Source organism: Dromaius novaehollandiae, chromosome 4 (assembly GCF_036370855.1).
Source record: "Dromaius novaehollandiae isolate bDroNov1 chromosome 4, bDroNov1.hap1, whole genome shotgun sequence".
NCBI lineage: Eukaryota > Metazoa > Chordata > Aves > Casuariiformes > Dromaiidae > Dromaius > Dromaius novaehollandiae.
In genome coordinates, this window is record NC_088101.1 from 75,340,793 (window position 1) to 75,356,474 (window position 15,682).

The window sequence follows — 15,682 nt, forward strand, 5'->3', positions numbered from 1 at the left end:
TTGAATATGATTTATGATTAGTAACTAAGTAGCAACTTGGCACTTCTCTCTTGCTGTGGACTGTTAAATTATTTTCACTTCAAATTTCATTTTATAATCCCTTGGGCTTTGGATTTTATTCAGCGTAGTATTAGGTTACAGCCACAAACATAAAGCACCGTTTTGTTATCATAATTATCTTGAGTAATCAGCAAATAGCTTATCTCCTACTGATATTTTCCTTTCCAAAAGAAGCTGGCCAAGACCCAAAACAATTACTCTATCATTTAATATGACAAGGATATATAGAGTGGATCTTAAACACTTGTGTGCATGCAGATGCTGTCCTTTATGTAAACATTTAGCTCTGTACTGTATTGTGTAACGCCTATGATCCTATTTTTGAAGAACATTAATCCAACAACTAATAATGTTTTAAGCCTATTAATAAATACAGCTGACTACTTTTTTCCTATTGTATTTTCCCAGATGTTGACTTACTTTGCTGCGTTTGAGGTATTTTTTGAAGAAAATCTGCCAAAGTTATTTGCTCACTTCAAAAAAAATAACCTAACTCCAGACATCTATCTTATTGATTGGTAAGACTTTCAGAGTGTAATTACCAATGTGCCTACTGGCTTATAGCTCCATGTTCATGGTGTAAGTTAGAGTGCTGTTAGCTGTTTTAGTATTCTTTTAAGATAAATACTTTATCTTCTGTTCAGTAATTGTGTTTTTATGTCAGTCCAAATCATTCCTACAGTGATACTTCTGTGATCTGTTTAACATTTGCCTAACCTTGAATTTGAAGCTAATTCTGAAATACAGCTGTATAGCAGTTTATACCATATTGACTACATATTTGGATTGATATTCTGAGAAAATCTGTTAGCTTATCTTCTACTGTTACCTTCTAGTGCAGGTGTGTACCAAGGCATGTATTCAGACAATAATGCTAGACTTGCATTAGGTGTATATATATAGTATGTCCTTCTGCAGAAAGAGTAGTTAAAACATAGTGTTTCTGTCCACAGAAGAAAAATCCTAGTAGTCACAGAAAGGCAAACATCTAGGCTTTTGGCAGGATGAATTAAGACTCTTGGCTAGTGTCTTACCCATATGTATTATGGTCTCGGTTCCGATTTAGAGGATCCAAGTACAGGCTTTTTAGAAACTATCTTGATGTGGTCTGTTCCAGTAGCAAAAGGGTGTTGGGTGGTTTTGAATAACTGTGACTGTTCCATGTAGCAAGCAGGTTAGTTTTAATTTTTTTAACAGATGAAGATGCCTTCTTTTTTAAATTCTAATGATATTAGAACTTTTTTTCTTTAGAGAGGGGAAAAATAGCCAAGGATCTCATTTGCAGCCCTGTCAAATTTCAGTAAGGTATAAAGCACTCCAAATTGCCTCCACTAGTGCCTGGCTTTGACTTTGTGCTGCTGATCACAACCCTTTGAGCTCACCAGTTCAGCCAGTTTTCAGTCCATCTCATTTATCTAATCTGTACTTCATCAGTTTGTCTGTGAGGATGCTATGGGAGACAGTGTCAAAAGCCTTATTAAAATTGAGATAAACAATCTCCACAGCTCTCTATTCATCCACCAAGGCAGTCATCTCATTGTAGAAGGATATCAGGTTAGTCAGGAAAGATTCCTCCTTCATAAATCCATAACTACTCCCAATCACCTTGTCCTTCATGTGTTTGAAAATGGTTTCCAAGAGGATTTGCTCCATCGACTTCCCAGGGAAGGGGTCGAGTCGGTAGTTCCCTGGATGTCCTCTTTGCCTTTTTGAAGATAGCAATGACATTTGTTCTCTTCAGTCCTCAGGAACTTCCCCAGTCACTTTGACCTTTCAAAGATGATCAAGAGTGGTCTTGCAGTGGTATCAGCCAGCTCCCTCAGCACTTGTGGGTACATCCCATCAGGTCCCATGGACTTGTGTATGCCCAGTTTGTTCAGATGTTCCCTCACATGATCTTCTTCCACCTTATCTGGAGTGACTTACTGGAAGTAAGTCTTCCTTGCTCCAGACTTTCCCACTGGTCTCAAGGACCTGGGTTTCCTAAGGCCAGTCTCCTCAGTAAAGACTGAGGCAAGGAAGGCACTGAGTACCTCTGCCTTTTCTGTGGTGCTTGTCATCAAGTCCCCTCTCCCATTCAGCAGCAGACCCACGTTTCTCGTGGTCTTTTTGCTGCTGATGTACCTGTAAAAGCCCTTGTTGCCCTTCACATCCTTTGCCAGATTCAAATTTGTATGGGTTTTGTCTTTCTTAACCCTGGCCCTTCATGCTCAGACAGTATCTCTATATTCCTTCTCGATCGCTCGGTCCTGCTTCCGCCTCTTGTGCACTTCTTTTTAAATTTGAGTTCTGTCAGGAGCTCCTTGTTCATCCATGCAGGCGTCCTGCAGCCTTTGCTTGATGACTTTGATTTTTCACAGGTGTCTTGAACAGAAGACAGTGTAACATGGATTTCGTTCGGCTTTGCTTTTACACTTTAGATCTAATTTTAATGCAATGCAAGTAGAGGTATGAGGGCAAGTGTGATGGATAGGCTCATTTCTCCCAAGATTCATAAAAAACCTGAGAAAGATTTTTATGACTGAAGGCTGAGAAAATTAAACTCAACTAGATCTCTATAATGCACAGACCAGGAATATGCTGGAAAAATACTGGAATGAGATAGAAGGGAAGGAAGAGGGCAAGCGGCTGGTATATCTAGTGATAAGAGGAAGGATGTTCAAATTCAGCTGAAGCCTCAGTGTTGCTAATAGCCTCTGTATGAAGCAAGCACTTGAATTAAAGGGATATCAGAATAGGAAGACTGTAAACGTTCAAGAGAAGAACTGATGAGACAATATTAAAATCACCAGATCATTTTCTGCCTTAGTGGATTACTAGCTATTGCAATTAAAGTGATTTTTAATGTAGGTGAGACTAAAAACATGTGTCTCCATGGTGTAGGAGTTGTTAATATCACTCTAAGTTTGAGCTTTACATTTTAAACGAGATCCTGAAGAGAACAGCAGAAATTGGAGGTCTGGAAAAACAAAGCCTTGAGGAAACGAAGGCTTGCATTCCCCCTCAGGAATTTTGCTTTGGTAGATTAGTCTTTGTTACTTCTTCTTGAATGAAATTTTATTTGATCAGTTGTTCTCTCTGACCACATTTGTAGCTAGAACAAGAAGTTGTTGACTGACTTAAGAGCAAAGAACTGAAAGGCCGAAGTCTAAGTTTGTGGGACACACTGGACCCCCTCCCCTTCCATTCTTTCTTTGGGTGTTGTTAAGAATACTTGAAAATCTTCTGTCAGGAGTGATTGTGGATGGTGATTCTCAAGTTTTTTGAACCAATGGACTGGCAACCCTCAGCATTGCTTGCTGACTGCCTGCATTAACACAATATATTTTAATCCCAAGGACTACTGCCTATGTTTCCCCTCCCACCCCCATAGGATCACAACACTAAGATGATTTTGCTCAGAAACGTGGACTAGTCGAGGTAGGTCTCCAGCTCCCATCCAGCCCTTATTATTAAACCCTTTTATACTGCTTATTAAAGCGGTATTAAACTTTTTTCATACTTGTCTGCACTAGACAGCTTGTCCCACTCTCTCTTTAGCTTTGCTAGATAGTGGGATGGGTATTTAACTGCATAATATTTAGGTACAATATTTAGATATAGATACTTTCTTGTTTCAAATCCTTTGATCCCATAGGAAGCAGATTTAGATTTGCTTTCTTGTGGCCACTAGCACCTGAAAAAGAGTTGAGGTTTATATGCCTGCTCTCCTGTATTACAATTAGTAGGAAACTGGAGAGAAAGCAGTATAGAAAAGATGCAAGCAAAAAGTCAGGTGGGTCTGTGTTCTCAGAAGTGACTGACTATTAAGGCAGAGGACTTGGGAAGATTATGTTTGAGGCTGCCTGTAGTTCATGAGTGACAGCCATTTAAATTTGACAGTGAATTTGCTGTAGTAAAAAATATCACTTCATGAAAAACAGAACCATTCTGGAAAGATACAGATGAGGTTTCATTATTTTTAAAGTTGGCGAAGACAACTGCACAGTATTACATGTACAACTTTGCACCCAGTAAATTCTGAGTAGACAAGCTTTTTGGTTGTAGGTAAAAATCTCTGTGAAGCAGCCTTGCTCTAACAACATCACTTTTATTTTAAATGCTTATTTGTTCTGAGCTCCAAAGGGACGCCTGCTGCTATTCTGGTGGCTGGCATGGTTACTGTGCAAGCATGTATGCAGTAAATCTCAGTTGGTGCCAGCTCTGGGAGGGTTCCAGTAGCCAGTGTTGCACAGACCAGTTGCTGGGAAACCCTCCTGCTCTTGCTGCAATTACAGTTGAATTAACTAGTCTCCTTTGTGCTTCTCCGTGTAACTTCGGTGCCACAGGGAATGGCGATAAAATTGTTGTGGTGCTTAAATCATTTGCTGAAGAGATACATTCCAAGAAGAAGGAAGGCCGTGCATATGGATGGGTCCAGATATGCAGATGGTGTAACACTGCTTGCATTTTCTGGGTTTGGTAGAGGTTTTAGAAAATGGAGCTCTTCTGTCAGCTCGGTTCCATTACTGTGTTCCGTGATGGGAAGACTTAAAGGATTTAAGGATTTAATTGAAAGGTACAGTGCAATGATTTTCAGTGGATACCAGCCAGGAGTAAGGCATCCCTTTTATAAAGCATGTATTTGCTTCAAGCCAGAATTCCAACTGCTAAATCTCATAGTAAAAATTCAAAAGCTAGACAGCTTTTTACTTTTTGGGGGAATATAAAGTGTATCAAACATGAGAGGGCTGTGAAGAGCAATGTGCAGTCAGGTTCACAGAGAACAGAGGGGAAATAGTGTGTCTGAACAGCGCATTTTTGGCCACCTCAAATAGAATCCTGTGGAGAAGTGGACTCGGCTCTTTGTCAGCTGATTTACCACAAGCTCTTTTGAGGAGAGCAAAATGTGGATTTGCAAAGGACACATGCTGTCTATTTATGGCCTGCTGCTGCTGCTATACAAATATCTCTTTATCTCCCTACTCAGAAAAATGGTTTTGGCAATAATGATAGCCAAAGGCTTTGTACTGATGGATTTATCAGTGGTTCTTTAATATTGTATTGACTGCGATTATGCTCTATAAACACTGACTTGCTATTGACACCATGTGCTTGCTATGATAAACCTCCAAGCCACTTTGTTTATGTGGATGTTTGTAGCGGGCACTTCTTTGGAAGTGTTTGTAGTCTTGCTGTGTATTGTGGTAAGAAAAACTTAGTCCCTGACATTCCAGTAATACCCTATCCCCTTAGACTCCTTCCTTCCCCAGCGAAGCTTAAAATGATACTTTGAATGCATGCCTCCCTCTCAAAGGAAAAATTAAGCAGAAACCTGATGCTTGGACTGTAATTCTATCCAGAGGATTTTGGTGACTTTCTCCTTTTTTGAATCAGAGTTGTTACTGGACTTTCTTGACAAAATTAGGGTCTTCAGCGCAATTTACTGTGCTGATCCTCATGTCATTACAGGTTATGATGGAATCAGTTGAAATGCTGCATTACTGTGTAGTACGCCTGGGCGAGAACAGGGCTTGTTGGGGGCTTCTGATTTGTTGGATATTTTTGATCAAAAAATACAGTATTTGTATTATATCGGTAGATTTTTAGAATGCAGTCAGAGTTTTACTGAGTGATTAAGAAGTTGCTCTATTGCAGTCAGTATGTATAATATGTAATATTTAAGTTTTTCTTTCCCCTCCACCTTCTTTTAACTGTAGTGAGTTGGCTAAAATTGTGCTAAGAAAACGGTTACCAAAAAGCTTATTCCAGTAACATTAAAGTTGCTAATGAAAAAAGAGATATCACTATACGATAAAGTAATGCACAAACACTTAAAGATGCAACCTTCTTCCCAAAGCAGGTGTAATTGATACAAAATGTAACAACTGAGAACTAGTACCAGGACAAAGGAGGGACAATTTGGGAATAAGATTCTAAACTGAATTAGTTCAGCAGTTCACACAGCTGAACTCAGCTGTGGAAATATTTCTGTGCTATTAAAGACATGGCAAAAGAATGTATAGTGCAAGAATATATAAGGTGGGATCTGCATCAGAGTTGGCATGCATGAGGTGCTGGTCCAAAATCTGGCACACTTGTCTTCAGCCCTATTGCTAATGATGTCTTATGAAGACTTTTTTTTTAATTGAAAGCAACAGTGCACGTGACTATCATGGTAGCAGTGCTGTCTTGGTGAGATTCTGGTCATATGCTTTCCCTACGAGTGCTAAACCAGGCAGGACTTAGTGCATCTAGCTCAAAGTGCGCTTTCCACATAAGCAGATGTGGGAGGAGCAGGAGCGTCTGGTATTTGGTTTTTCCTTATCTGAACAGATGTCAGCCAGTAGCCTGCATTTATGCTACTTCAACACTGGACATCTCTGTACTAGTTAACTATTTTGTCCGCACCTGGGACGTTTAGTGAGTTGAAAGAGAACTGGAAGTAGAAATTCATCCTGCAAGAAAGTTAAAGCAGATCATGTGCAAGTAGTGTGCTAGGACTGCTGAGAGTCAGTGGTCTAATTGTTTTAGTCTAGCAGCTGTTTTATTACTTGTAATAAATTTCAGTTGGGGTTTGGTGTAGTAGCTCAGATGTGTAATAAAAATATCTTTCAGTAGGAAATATTTTAAAGGAGCATGTGCTATATCCATTCTTACCACCAATGATTCTTACAGTTTCATTCCCTATTTTAGGGGGCCCAATCTCCATTCCTAGGGCTTGATGCATTTAATTCCACACTAGTATTAATGAAAGTTAATTGCCTTGCAAATTCCTTGCAAATTGCACTTCCTTGCAAATTATGAAGAGATCAATTTGAAGTGACAGGTTCTTTGATGTGAATAAATCTTTTCCTACAAAGAAGAGTGAAGCTCTAATAAATAATGCGAATATTTCTTCTGACAGTTTATTTTCTGTATAGTTGCAGATTAATACACATGGGTTATTCAGGTTAGGTCTGAATCATCACAACAGAACAGCTTTTGTGAATAAAAACATTAAAAAAAAAAAAGTGTTCTTACTCATCTTTAACCAGGATTAATCCCTAGCTGAGTGTTTCCCTGTTACCTGGTGGCCAGGAAAGGACTTGGTTGAATTACTTCCTATTACATTGTTCTGTTGAAATAGAAAACCTGTTGCTGTTTCCTCTGTGTGTATATATAGTCAACAAGTCTCAATTCTGCTGTGTAACTATTCCGTAGCGAGGCATTTTTATATGGAATGTGTCTGTACAAAAAAGTTGAAAGTGTATATGGAGCCTGCAACAAGACGGTCTGCTCAAATCCAAAAGAAGGGGCTTTTATCATGCTATTCTTATTTTATATATACATAAGCACTTTTTTATTTCAGACTCTGACCCTTATTTGCTTACTTTTTATAACTTGGCTTTTTGGAGAACAGATATTTTCACGGTTTCTACTTCTAAAAAATACTGTCATCAGATGTAAATAGAGAAAAAAGTAAAATAACACAAGTTCCTAAACCTGCAATTTTCTTGTCATCTAATTTTGTGCAAATGGTTTAATCTCATCTTGCGACTTTAAAATATGAGAAAAATATTATCCTCATTTTACAAGTATGCTGATTTACCAAAAAGCGTGATACTTGATGACACATCATTCAAATAATCTTATATAGTAAACATCAGATACTGCATAAAATGTTTGGTTATTAGAATTCTGTGTGAAAATACAGGTGCAGAACATGGAGTGGGGAATATATATATATATATATATGCATATGTAAAAATATTCTGATGTTCCATTGTAATTTTTTATGTTAAGCCCAGTTTCCTAAATAAGGAATTGACAGGAGAAGGAGGCAGCAAGGGAAGAAAAATCTTAAACACAAGAGAACTACTATTACATTCAGCATACTTTAAAATGCATTTTATGTGTTAAAGATGTGAGAAGATTTTATTTATGTCAGAGGTTTTGCTGACCTCTGCTGGAGCAAGAATTATTTGCGGTTTTTCAGTGTGTCAGAAAATGTTTCTCTGTACATTGTAGCTGTGGTGAGATGTTGTATCTTTAAATTCTGAAGGGAAAATTCACTCTAACTCCTTTTCTTACTATACTATAACATGATTGCAGTAACTCTTATTCCTCTTTTCGCTTTCTGTTAGGATGTTGTTAGTGGCGATGAGAACAGATCTGCCCTCTAGCAAAATGTGAATACAGGAGGGAGTGGGAATATTTTCTTCCTTGCTGCAAGGATGTCAGTGCTATGATGAAGGGAGAAATGTGCTCTTGGCAATTACGGGAATGCAGGCTTAGCAACTGGGAAGGAGGTTCTTGCTTCTGCTGTTACTTTTCCTCTTTGGGAATCATATCCATTTAAGTATGCCGAGTCACAGCTATCCACTCCTCCTCTGAATATCTTGCCCATCTCCCTCAACTCACTGGAGTCTAAACTGATCTTTCCTCCAAAACTCATGCTCTAATTATTTTATCAGTCAATCCAACCTAGCACCCAAAGATAATTTCAAGTTCTACTTCATCTGATTCACAAAACTTCCTTTGCAGCATGTCTTAAGAGTCAGCTCAGCTTTAGCACAGCTAAAACTGCAGAAATCCTCATCTCCTGCAGTGATGATTAAATATTGCTTTGATTATACCTGTACCCTGTCCATATCCGTCGTAAAACTTTGTATATTGTTTTTTTCCAGTGTGATCTGAGGTTGGAACTTGCAGACTCATATTCATAGCAAAATATTTTGACTGTTATGCCAGTTTAGTACAGTTTTGTTTCGTGTATTGTTTTGCAGCATCTAATAGAAGCACTTTTGAGATATATATGTATAAAAAAAGGAATAATCAGTTATAAAACTTTGACAAGCTTCAAACTTACTAATGATCAGTCTGTATTTCTGTGGTCATTTTAGATGTTTTTCTTATGCAAAAACTTTGAAGTTTTTACTGTTTTTCAGGATATTCACATTGTACAGCAAATCTTTGCCACTAGACTTGGCATGTCGTGTCTGGGATGTGTTCTGCCGTGATGGAGAGGAGTTCTTATTCCGTACAGCCTTGGGAATATTAAAACTTTTTGAAGATATTTTGACCAAAATGGACTTCATTCATATAGCCCAGTTTCTAACAAAGCTACCAGAAGATTTGCCTTCAGAAGAATTCTTCACATCTATTGCTGCCATTCAGATGCAAAGCAGAAACAAAAAATGGGCTCAGGTAAAGAGGGTGTGGGCAAATCTTTCATAAACAGATGATTGTAGTGTACTGTTGAAAATGGGGTTTGGCAACATCTGGAAGAATATTTTAGCAGAGCTAGTATTTGATTTTACAGTTGGGTAGGACTATGTAGCTCGCTCCATGCTTTTAGTATACATTCAAGTGAGAGGATTGCCTGAACTTTTCTCCTCTGGAAGGGGAGAGCCCAGTCACCATTCCAAATGGAAATGTTGGATGGAGTTGATGAAATATCGTACTACTTTTTTCATGTATTAGTTACAAAGGACGCTAGTAGCACTAGAACTTGATATTTAAAAGCACTAGAACTTGATATTTAAAAGCAGAAATTCACTTTTGGGGAAACAATAACGATTTGTGAGGGCACATGACCAGATACAAAATCATTATCTTCATATTCTTGGGGACATAGTTTGCATAACTGAAGAAAAATTGCTGCTGAACTGTGGTGCAAAGAGATCTCAAGCTGAATCAGCTTGCTGCAGTGTTGACACTTGCTGAGATCTTACATGCCTTGTTGACTTCTGCACCAACTACCTTTCGTCGTCACAGTTGCATTATTGAAGGAGTTTCCATCAAGAAAGCCTTTTCACTCCCTTCAACCTGCTGTTCTTTTCCAAGCCAGAAGTGGTCAGGGGCTAAGGGTTTGCTTGCCAGCTGTACGCACTAGTACTTCTCAGTTGCTGAGATAGCACTACTGAACCAGCCTAGAAACAGTAACGGGACAAAGAGTGTATGGGATTTTGTTTCCTTTTACTAAGATGCTGATTGTGGTGGCCTTGTCCTTCTCTTCAGTCTTTAAAGTTCACCAGGATGAACTTTGACTCAGGAGTCAGAATTTTGTTTTTCCAGGACAGACAGGTTTTAGGCAGTGTGTGACCTGATTGCACAAGTGGACCCATAGCAGTGGCATGGGGAAGTAGTATCTGGCAATGCTGGGGCCTGTGGCAGCACACGCCTGCATATATGAGAAGCGTAGCTGCAGTTGTTAGCATGTAATTGGTTCTGAGAGTGACTTGCTCAAGAAGTCAGATGCTGTGTGGTAGTATCTGCCTGTTCTCGCAGGGAAATACCTTTTTGTGTTACCAAAATCAAGGTCAAGCATGACAGGTGCACCACTTTTAAGGTAAACTCTTAGGTGGACTGACTGCACGGAGGCACTGGGTCCCAGAGGAATTAAAATGCTCTTAAGCTTAGAAAAGCGGGTTTTGTGTTCCCATCTCTGGAGTCATCTCATTCAGTTGCAGTGACTGTACCGCATTAACAGGCAGTGTAGCATTAAGGGCTGTCCTCTTTGTACAAATATATTTAACTGTATGGAACTAAGACATCAAATTTAGATGCACATCTCGGCAATTGGTGTACTTGGCACTCTGAATACCCCCACTTACTGAGCCTTTCACCTTGCTGCACCATAATAAATATGCTCCTGGTATCCTGTGAGCCATATTCTGGGATGATTCTGTCCAGAGATTATGTAGGACCTCATCTAAAATGTTATGGGCTGCTTATGAACTGGAATACAGTTCCCACAATCCTAGTTCCCTCATCAGACAGTCTGTATACTTTCCTTCTCATTCCATTTTCCCTTGATCACACTGATAATTTGATAGGGAAGACTGAAAGGAGTCCTGGTAAATTATGGCCACGGTGCTTCTGGTAACAAGGGCCCCAGTTATCAAGAGGAAGTGTGCAGGCTCTGTCCTTCTGCTGGAGTTACCAACAAAGAACTCCGTGGTCTTGTGCCAGCGCAATCTTAGGCTGAGATGTGAATGGTTGTTATACCCACTGCTTCCTCATCGACAGTTGAGAAATACAGGTGGTAAAACAGATCACACTTTTGGCTTAGCATTTCTGTAATCTGTATGCCTCAAACCTTAGCTCCATCAAGTTTTCCAAATAACTAAGGAATATGAGCTCTCTCTTAGCTTTGCTTAATGTCTACATCTTATGCTTTCCTGGATGGGTATTTCAGGGCCATTCTAAAGTTCCTGAAAATGGTTAATTTTTTCCATCAAGAACCTTGTCACTACAGCACTTAAAACATTCGTGAGCTCATTTGATTGAGTAGCTGTTGACTTACTCTGAGCCTCTTTGAAGAATGTCTGGGTGAAAAATCGCTTGAATTCTAGAAACTGCTGAATGGCCAGCCAGCTCCAGCTCTATTCATACCTGTGTTGAACTCTCTTGTTGCAACAGCTATGGGTGTTTCTGCAGTAGTATAGGAAGTAACTGTGTGATCGCTCTATGAATGATTTAGGCCCACCTCCTGTTAATTCTGATGGTGCAGAAGTTTGTTTAAAGTTGCCCATAATGTAAATGTAAAATAGACTGTTGATCAGAGAAAGAAAAGGTTGCTTACCCATAACTGCAGTTCTCTGAGATGAAATGTCCGTAAGTACATTCAATTCCAGGCTGATTCTTGGTGATGCTGCTGCACTTCTTCAGTGGAAGAGTAACCAGATAGCAGGGAATGCATTCCACTTAAACAATGTGAGAAACTGAGTATCAGTGTGCCCTCTACAAGTCATGACAAAGTTATGCATCAGGTAATAGGGAATATAAATTTGTCATCTGAATGTGAATCTTTTCAGTTCAGAAATGCTTACGTAAACAGACCTGGAGACAAAATGATGTGGTCTAGACAAGCACCAATCAGCGCTATGGTAATTCTGTCCTGAACTCTTGGATAGCTTAGGCTGCTCAGTTGCTGTGTTTTTGGACAGTTCATTTATCCTGATAATTATAACTTCTCCTCAGGCAGCAGCTTTTAATAGTGATAGACTCTATAATCTGGGTAGGAAATTAAGAATCTAATATCCAGGTTTCAAAGTGTATGTGTAAGAGGTTAGCTAAAACCTTTTTTGTTGTTGTTGAATGTGTTCAAACTTACCGCCAAGGACTTGAGAGAGGTTGCATTCAGTGGAAAGGCTTTCTAAATTTGTTTACTTTTAATAGTTAAAACGGTATTGTTTAGAGGTAATTAAACGAGAAGTTCTTCAAACTGATTTATTGAGTCACTTTTTAAATCTAATACTTTTTTCTCATGCACTTCCTGAAATGTCTAGGTACTGGCTGCTCTGCAGAAAGATAACCGGGAAATGGAAAAAGGAAGTCCTTCACTCAAACGTTAAAACTATGGTTGCCTCAAGTGACTCACCGGAAAAAGATCTAAAGTGGCAAAAGTATTGAGTATGGTTTGACATATATGAGCCTGCAAATCAAAGTGTTATTTCAGAGTTTTGTTCAGTAGTAGGATAGCCTGAAAAGGAGAGAGGGAGGAAAAAGGAAACCTAGGCTTAGCCTTAAACTGTTAGTAGAGTGAGCATTTGCAGTGGACAGCATCCTATTCTGTACTTCTGATGAGTGCAGTGAAACAAAACAATGTTAGCTTTTTAGTTTTTTTATCATGTTTTAAAATATTGGGCATTCAGCAATGTTGATTGCTTTGAAAGCTGTTTCCCAGTTTAATTCTTAGGTGGGATATACTTTCCCATACCCATAACAGTAGCTGGATCTGGATTTTAAATATCTGGTGCTGGAGTTTATAGTTAAATGATGTTGAGGACCATTTCTTTAGAAAAGCTTCTTGTGTTTTTTGTTTCTTACAGGCTGTAGGTCCCATTTACCAAAGAAATCACATACACACAGAACTACATTCCATTCTTTAACTAAAAAAAAAAAAAAGTAGTAGAAAATAAACTTGGAAGAGAACTCACGCTAGCAGTGCAAAGCATTTTTTTTTCCCAAGCTGCCTTGCAAATCTGTTTCCCATCTGGATGCGTACGAAAAATGTTCCATTAATCCAATTGGATTCCAAACTTGCCAGGGGGGTTTCTAGTATTAAGCTGCCACTATTTCCCAGTTATACCCTTGCTTTCCACAATGTGAAAACAGGTCATATACTACTAAACGTATGCTTCCATCTGCCTCCCTTCTGGGGCAGTGCCGTTTCAGGGTGCTTTGGCCTACCAGCTACTTATTCCTATGCCATCTCTCCAATTATGCTAATAAAATTTTTTGTGGGCTGAACAAACAAATCTGAAAAATGGTTAAAAACAATTCTCATAGTAGCTTTTAACCCAGCTGTGCTCTGGCAAAACTGAGGAGGCTGGTATATGGGAGAACTTACATAGGGCAACTTTGCTGCTGAAAAGAAGGGGTTATCTCAGAGCTCTAAGCTGCTGTTGCCACAGTAGAAATGGGTGCGTGGAGCTGAACTGTGTAGTGACAAATGAGAGAAGTTTATTGAGGAATGTGTCAGATATACTAGCAGGATAAGTAAAAGCTGTCATTTCCTACTTCCTTTTTAGGATAATTGTTTTGCCCAGCCTGTAATACATGTGAGCAAGTTACAGAGATGGCAAACTGCAGTTGCATATTTGTTACACAGCTTAGATTTTCTCTGCATTCAGTTGAATGTTTGAGTGTAAATCATGAGTGCCTGTGATTTACAAGAATGTTTATTGCATAATGTATAGCGTAAAATCTATTTTATAAATAATGTCTATCACTGAAAAGGGAAACTAACTGAAGCAATATGTGTATTTAAACAGGAATTACTAAATCCTCTTGCTCTACAGTCTTAGGCTTCCCATTGCTCTTCAGTCTGTTTTATGCTGTTTTAGTATTGTCTGAAATGCAGATGTACAGGAAAATTGAATAACTAAAAAAATGGGAATAATAGTTGCAAATTGCTCAACTCCAGATACAAGACACACAAAATATAAAAACTGTGGGACATACACAAAATACTGTCCTTTAGTACAAGGACATTATTTCTGCAAGAGATACTTGGACTGTAGTATCAAAAAGACTGAAATGCAAAAGTTCCTTCAAGTGTTGGAGGACTCCTAATCACTTTGAAAGATCTGTAATGCAAATGCAGCTTGCAAGTCTGTTACCTCGTTGGCCTCTTTTTATGTCCACTTTGTGTACCTAGTGTAATGGATTTTTTTTGTTAGCCAACTTAATTTCTCCAGAAGACTACTTCTAGGCCTCACTTACTGAAAAGAGACTTCAGAATTTTGCTATGAATACATCCTAATTCTCTCAGAATTTGCATAGCTTTGGTTCTGTAATGACTGGTACTTGTATGCTACATGCTTTGAAGTGCAATAGAAAGCTGGAAGGTTAGTAGGTGTTTCTTTGTTGTTGTTTCTTTGTTTTAATATTACATTTTCTATTACTACAACAAACATGCCTTTTTGTGAAGGGTGTAAGAGGCCTAACATCTGAAACATTTGCACTATACTTTTAAATGGTTTATTAAGCATACAGACAGCTCTTTCCTCAGTATACATTTGTTAGGTGGTACTGTCACTGACTTTGTAATTTAAGTCTTCATTGCAACTGGATGTGTATTTCCTTTTAAACCAAGTCTCCAACAAGTGTGGCTCACTTGTCTTGTTAGAATTCTTTCTTTAGCCACTATGTATCTTTGCAGCCATCTCCAGCGGTTCTCCTTTTTCTCTTCTCAACAAAATGTTGAATGTAACACTGAAAATGGGCTTAGTTGTGGGAAAAGGCCTGCTGCAGCACTTGTGCACTGTTGTTACTTGCAAATGTAATTATTTTTGTTCTGTGATTTGACCTTTCTGTTCTTAGATGTATATATTTTCTAAATGATTTCTTTGTGTATATAAGGTATGTTCTTTAATGAAGAAAAGCAATGCAATAAGGAGCTTTGCACAGTTTGTTTTCAAACAAAATGCATTTGAAAAAACAATTCACTTGCCTAAAGATGCAGTTGTTTCAACTTCAGTAACTTGATTTGAAGATAAGCTTGAATTTTGATAAAAAGCGATGCGTAGTAATGGCATAGAATTACTTGCCACTAAGCTTTTTAAGTTTCTCGCAGCATACCAAATCCCTTAATTAGCTATTAAAGGTTTCTGTAATAAATTCAGGGATTGCATAAAAGATTTTAACAATTTTATTGTTCAGGTGCTTGAGAGTATCTGTAACATGATGCATGAGATTTTCCCTCATTCAGCAAGTGTCTCCATCAAGCAAACTTTTATTTTCATCATGGATTTAAAGACAAATAAAAATGCTGTAATACATCAGAAATCTGCAACTATCACAGCACATGCAGCAGATTAGAGAAACCAGAAAACTTCAACCAGGTTTGGAATTCTGTGCAACTTGCACTTTATTATAAAGCCGTTTTGCAACTTCAATTAGTAATCAATCATTAAAATGTCATTTAGTAAAAAATTTCATTTTAAAAGGTACTTTATAACAGCTTATTTTTGAATGTTTTAAAAACTAGAATGACATGTAGAGAACTGTTGATACATCCCCTGTACATCATGTTTAAATTGTTTTTATGTAGTTACTGATTTGTTTTGTTTAGATATGTGTATCAAACTGGAACTTTTTTCAACTGTAAATACATGGTTTTATTAAATAAAGTCATGTAAAGTTATCTTAA

The 15,682-nt window shown here is 38.3% G+C and overlaps 1 protein-coding gene across 3 annotated transcripts in view; it reads left to right on the forward strand.

The window, feature by feature from the left end:
• TBC1D14 (TBC1 domain family member 14) overlaps positions 1 to 15,682 on the forward strand; it is a 70,943-nt gene extending 55,261 nt beyond the window's left edge. For all 3 annotated transcript variants that reach the window (XM_064511466.1, XM_026121925.2, XM_026121926.2), the window contains 3 exons: positions 469 to 578; positions 8,970 to 9,228; positions 12,315 to 15,682. In XM_064511466.1, coding sequence (XP_064367536.1) covers positions 469 to 578; positions 8,970 to 9,228; positions 12,315 to 12,380 — 435 coding nt within the window. In that variant the 3' untranslated portion in view covers positions 12,381 to 15,682. The remainder of the gene's footprint in view (positions 1 to 468; positions 579 to 8,969; positions 9,229 to 12,314) is intronic.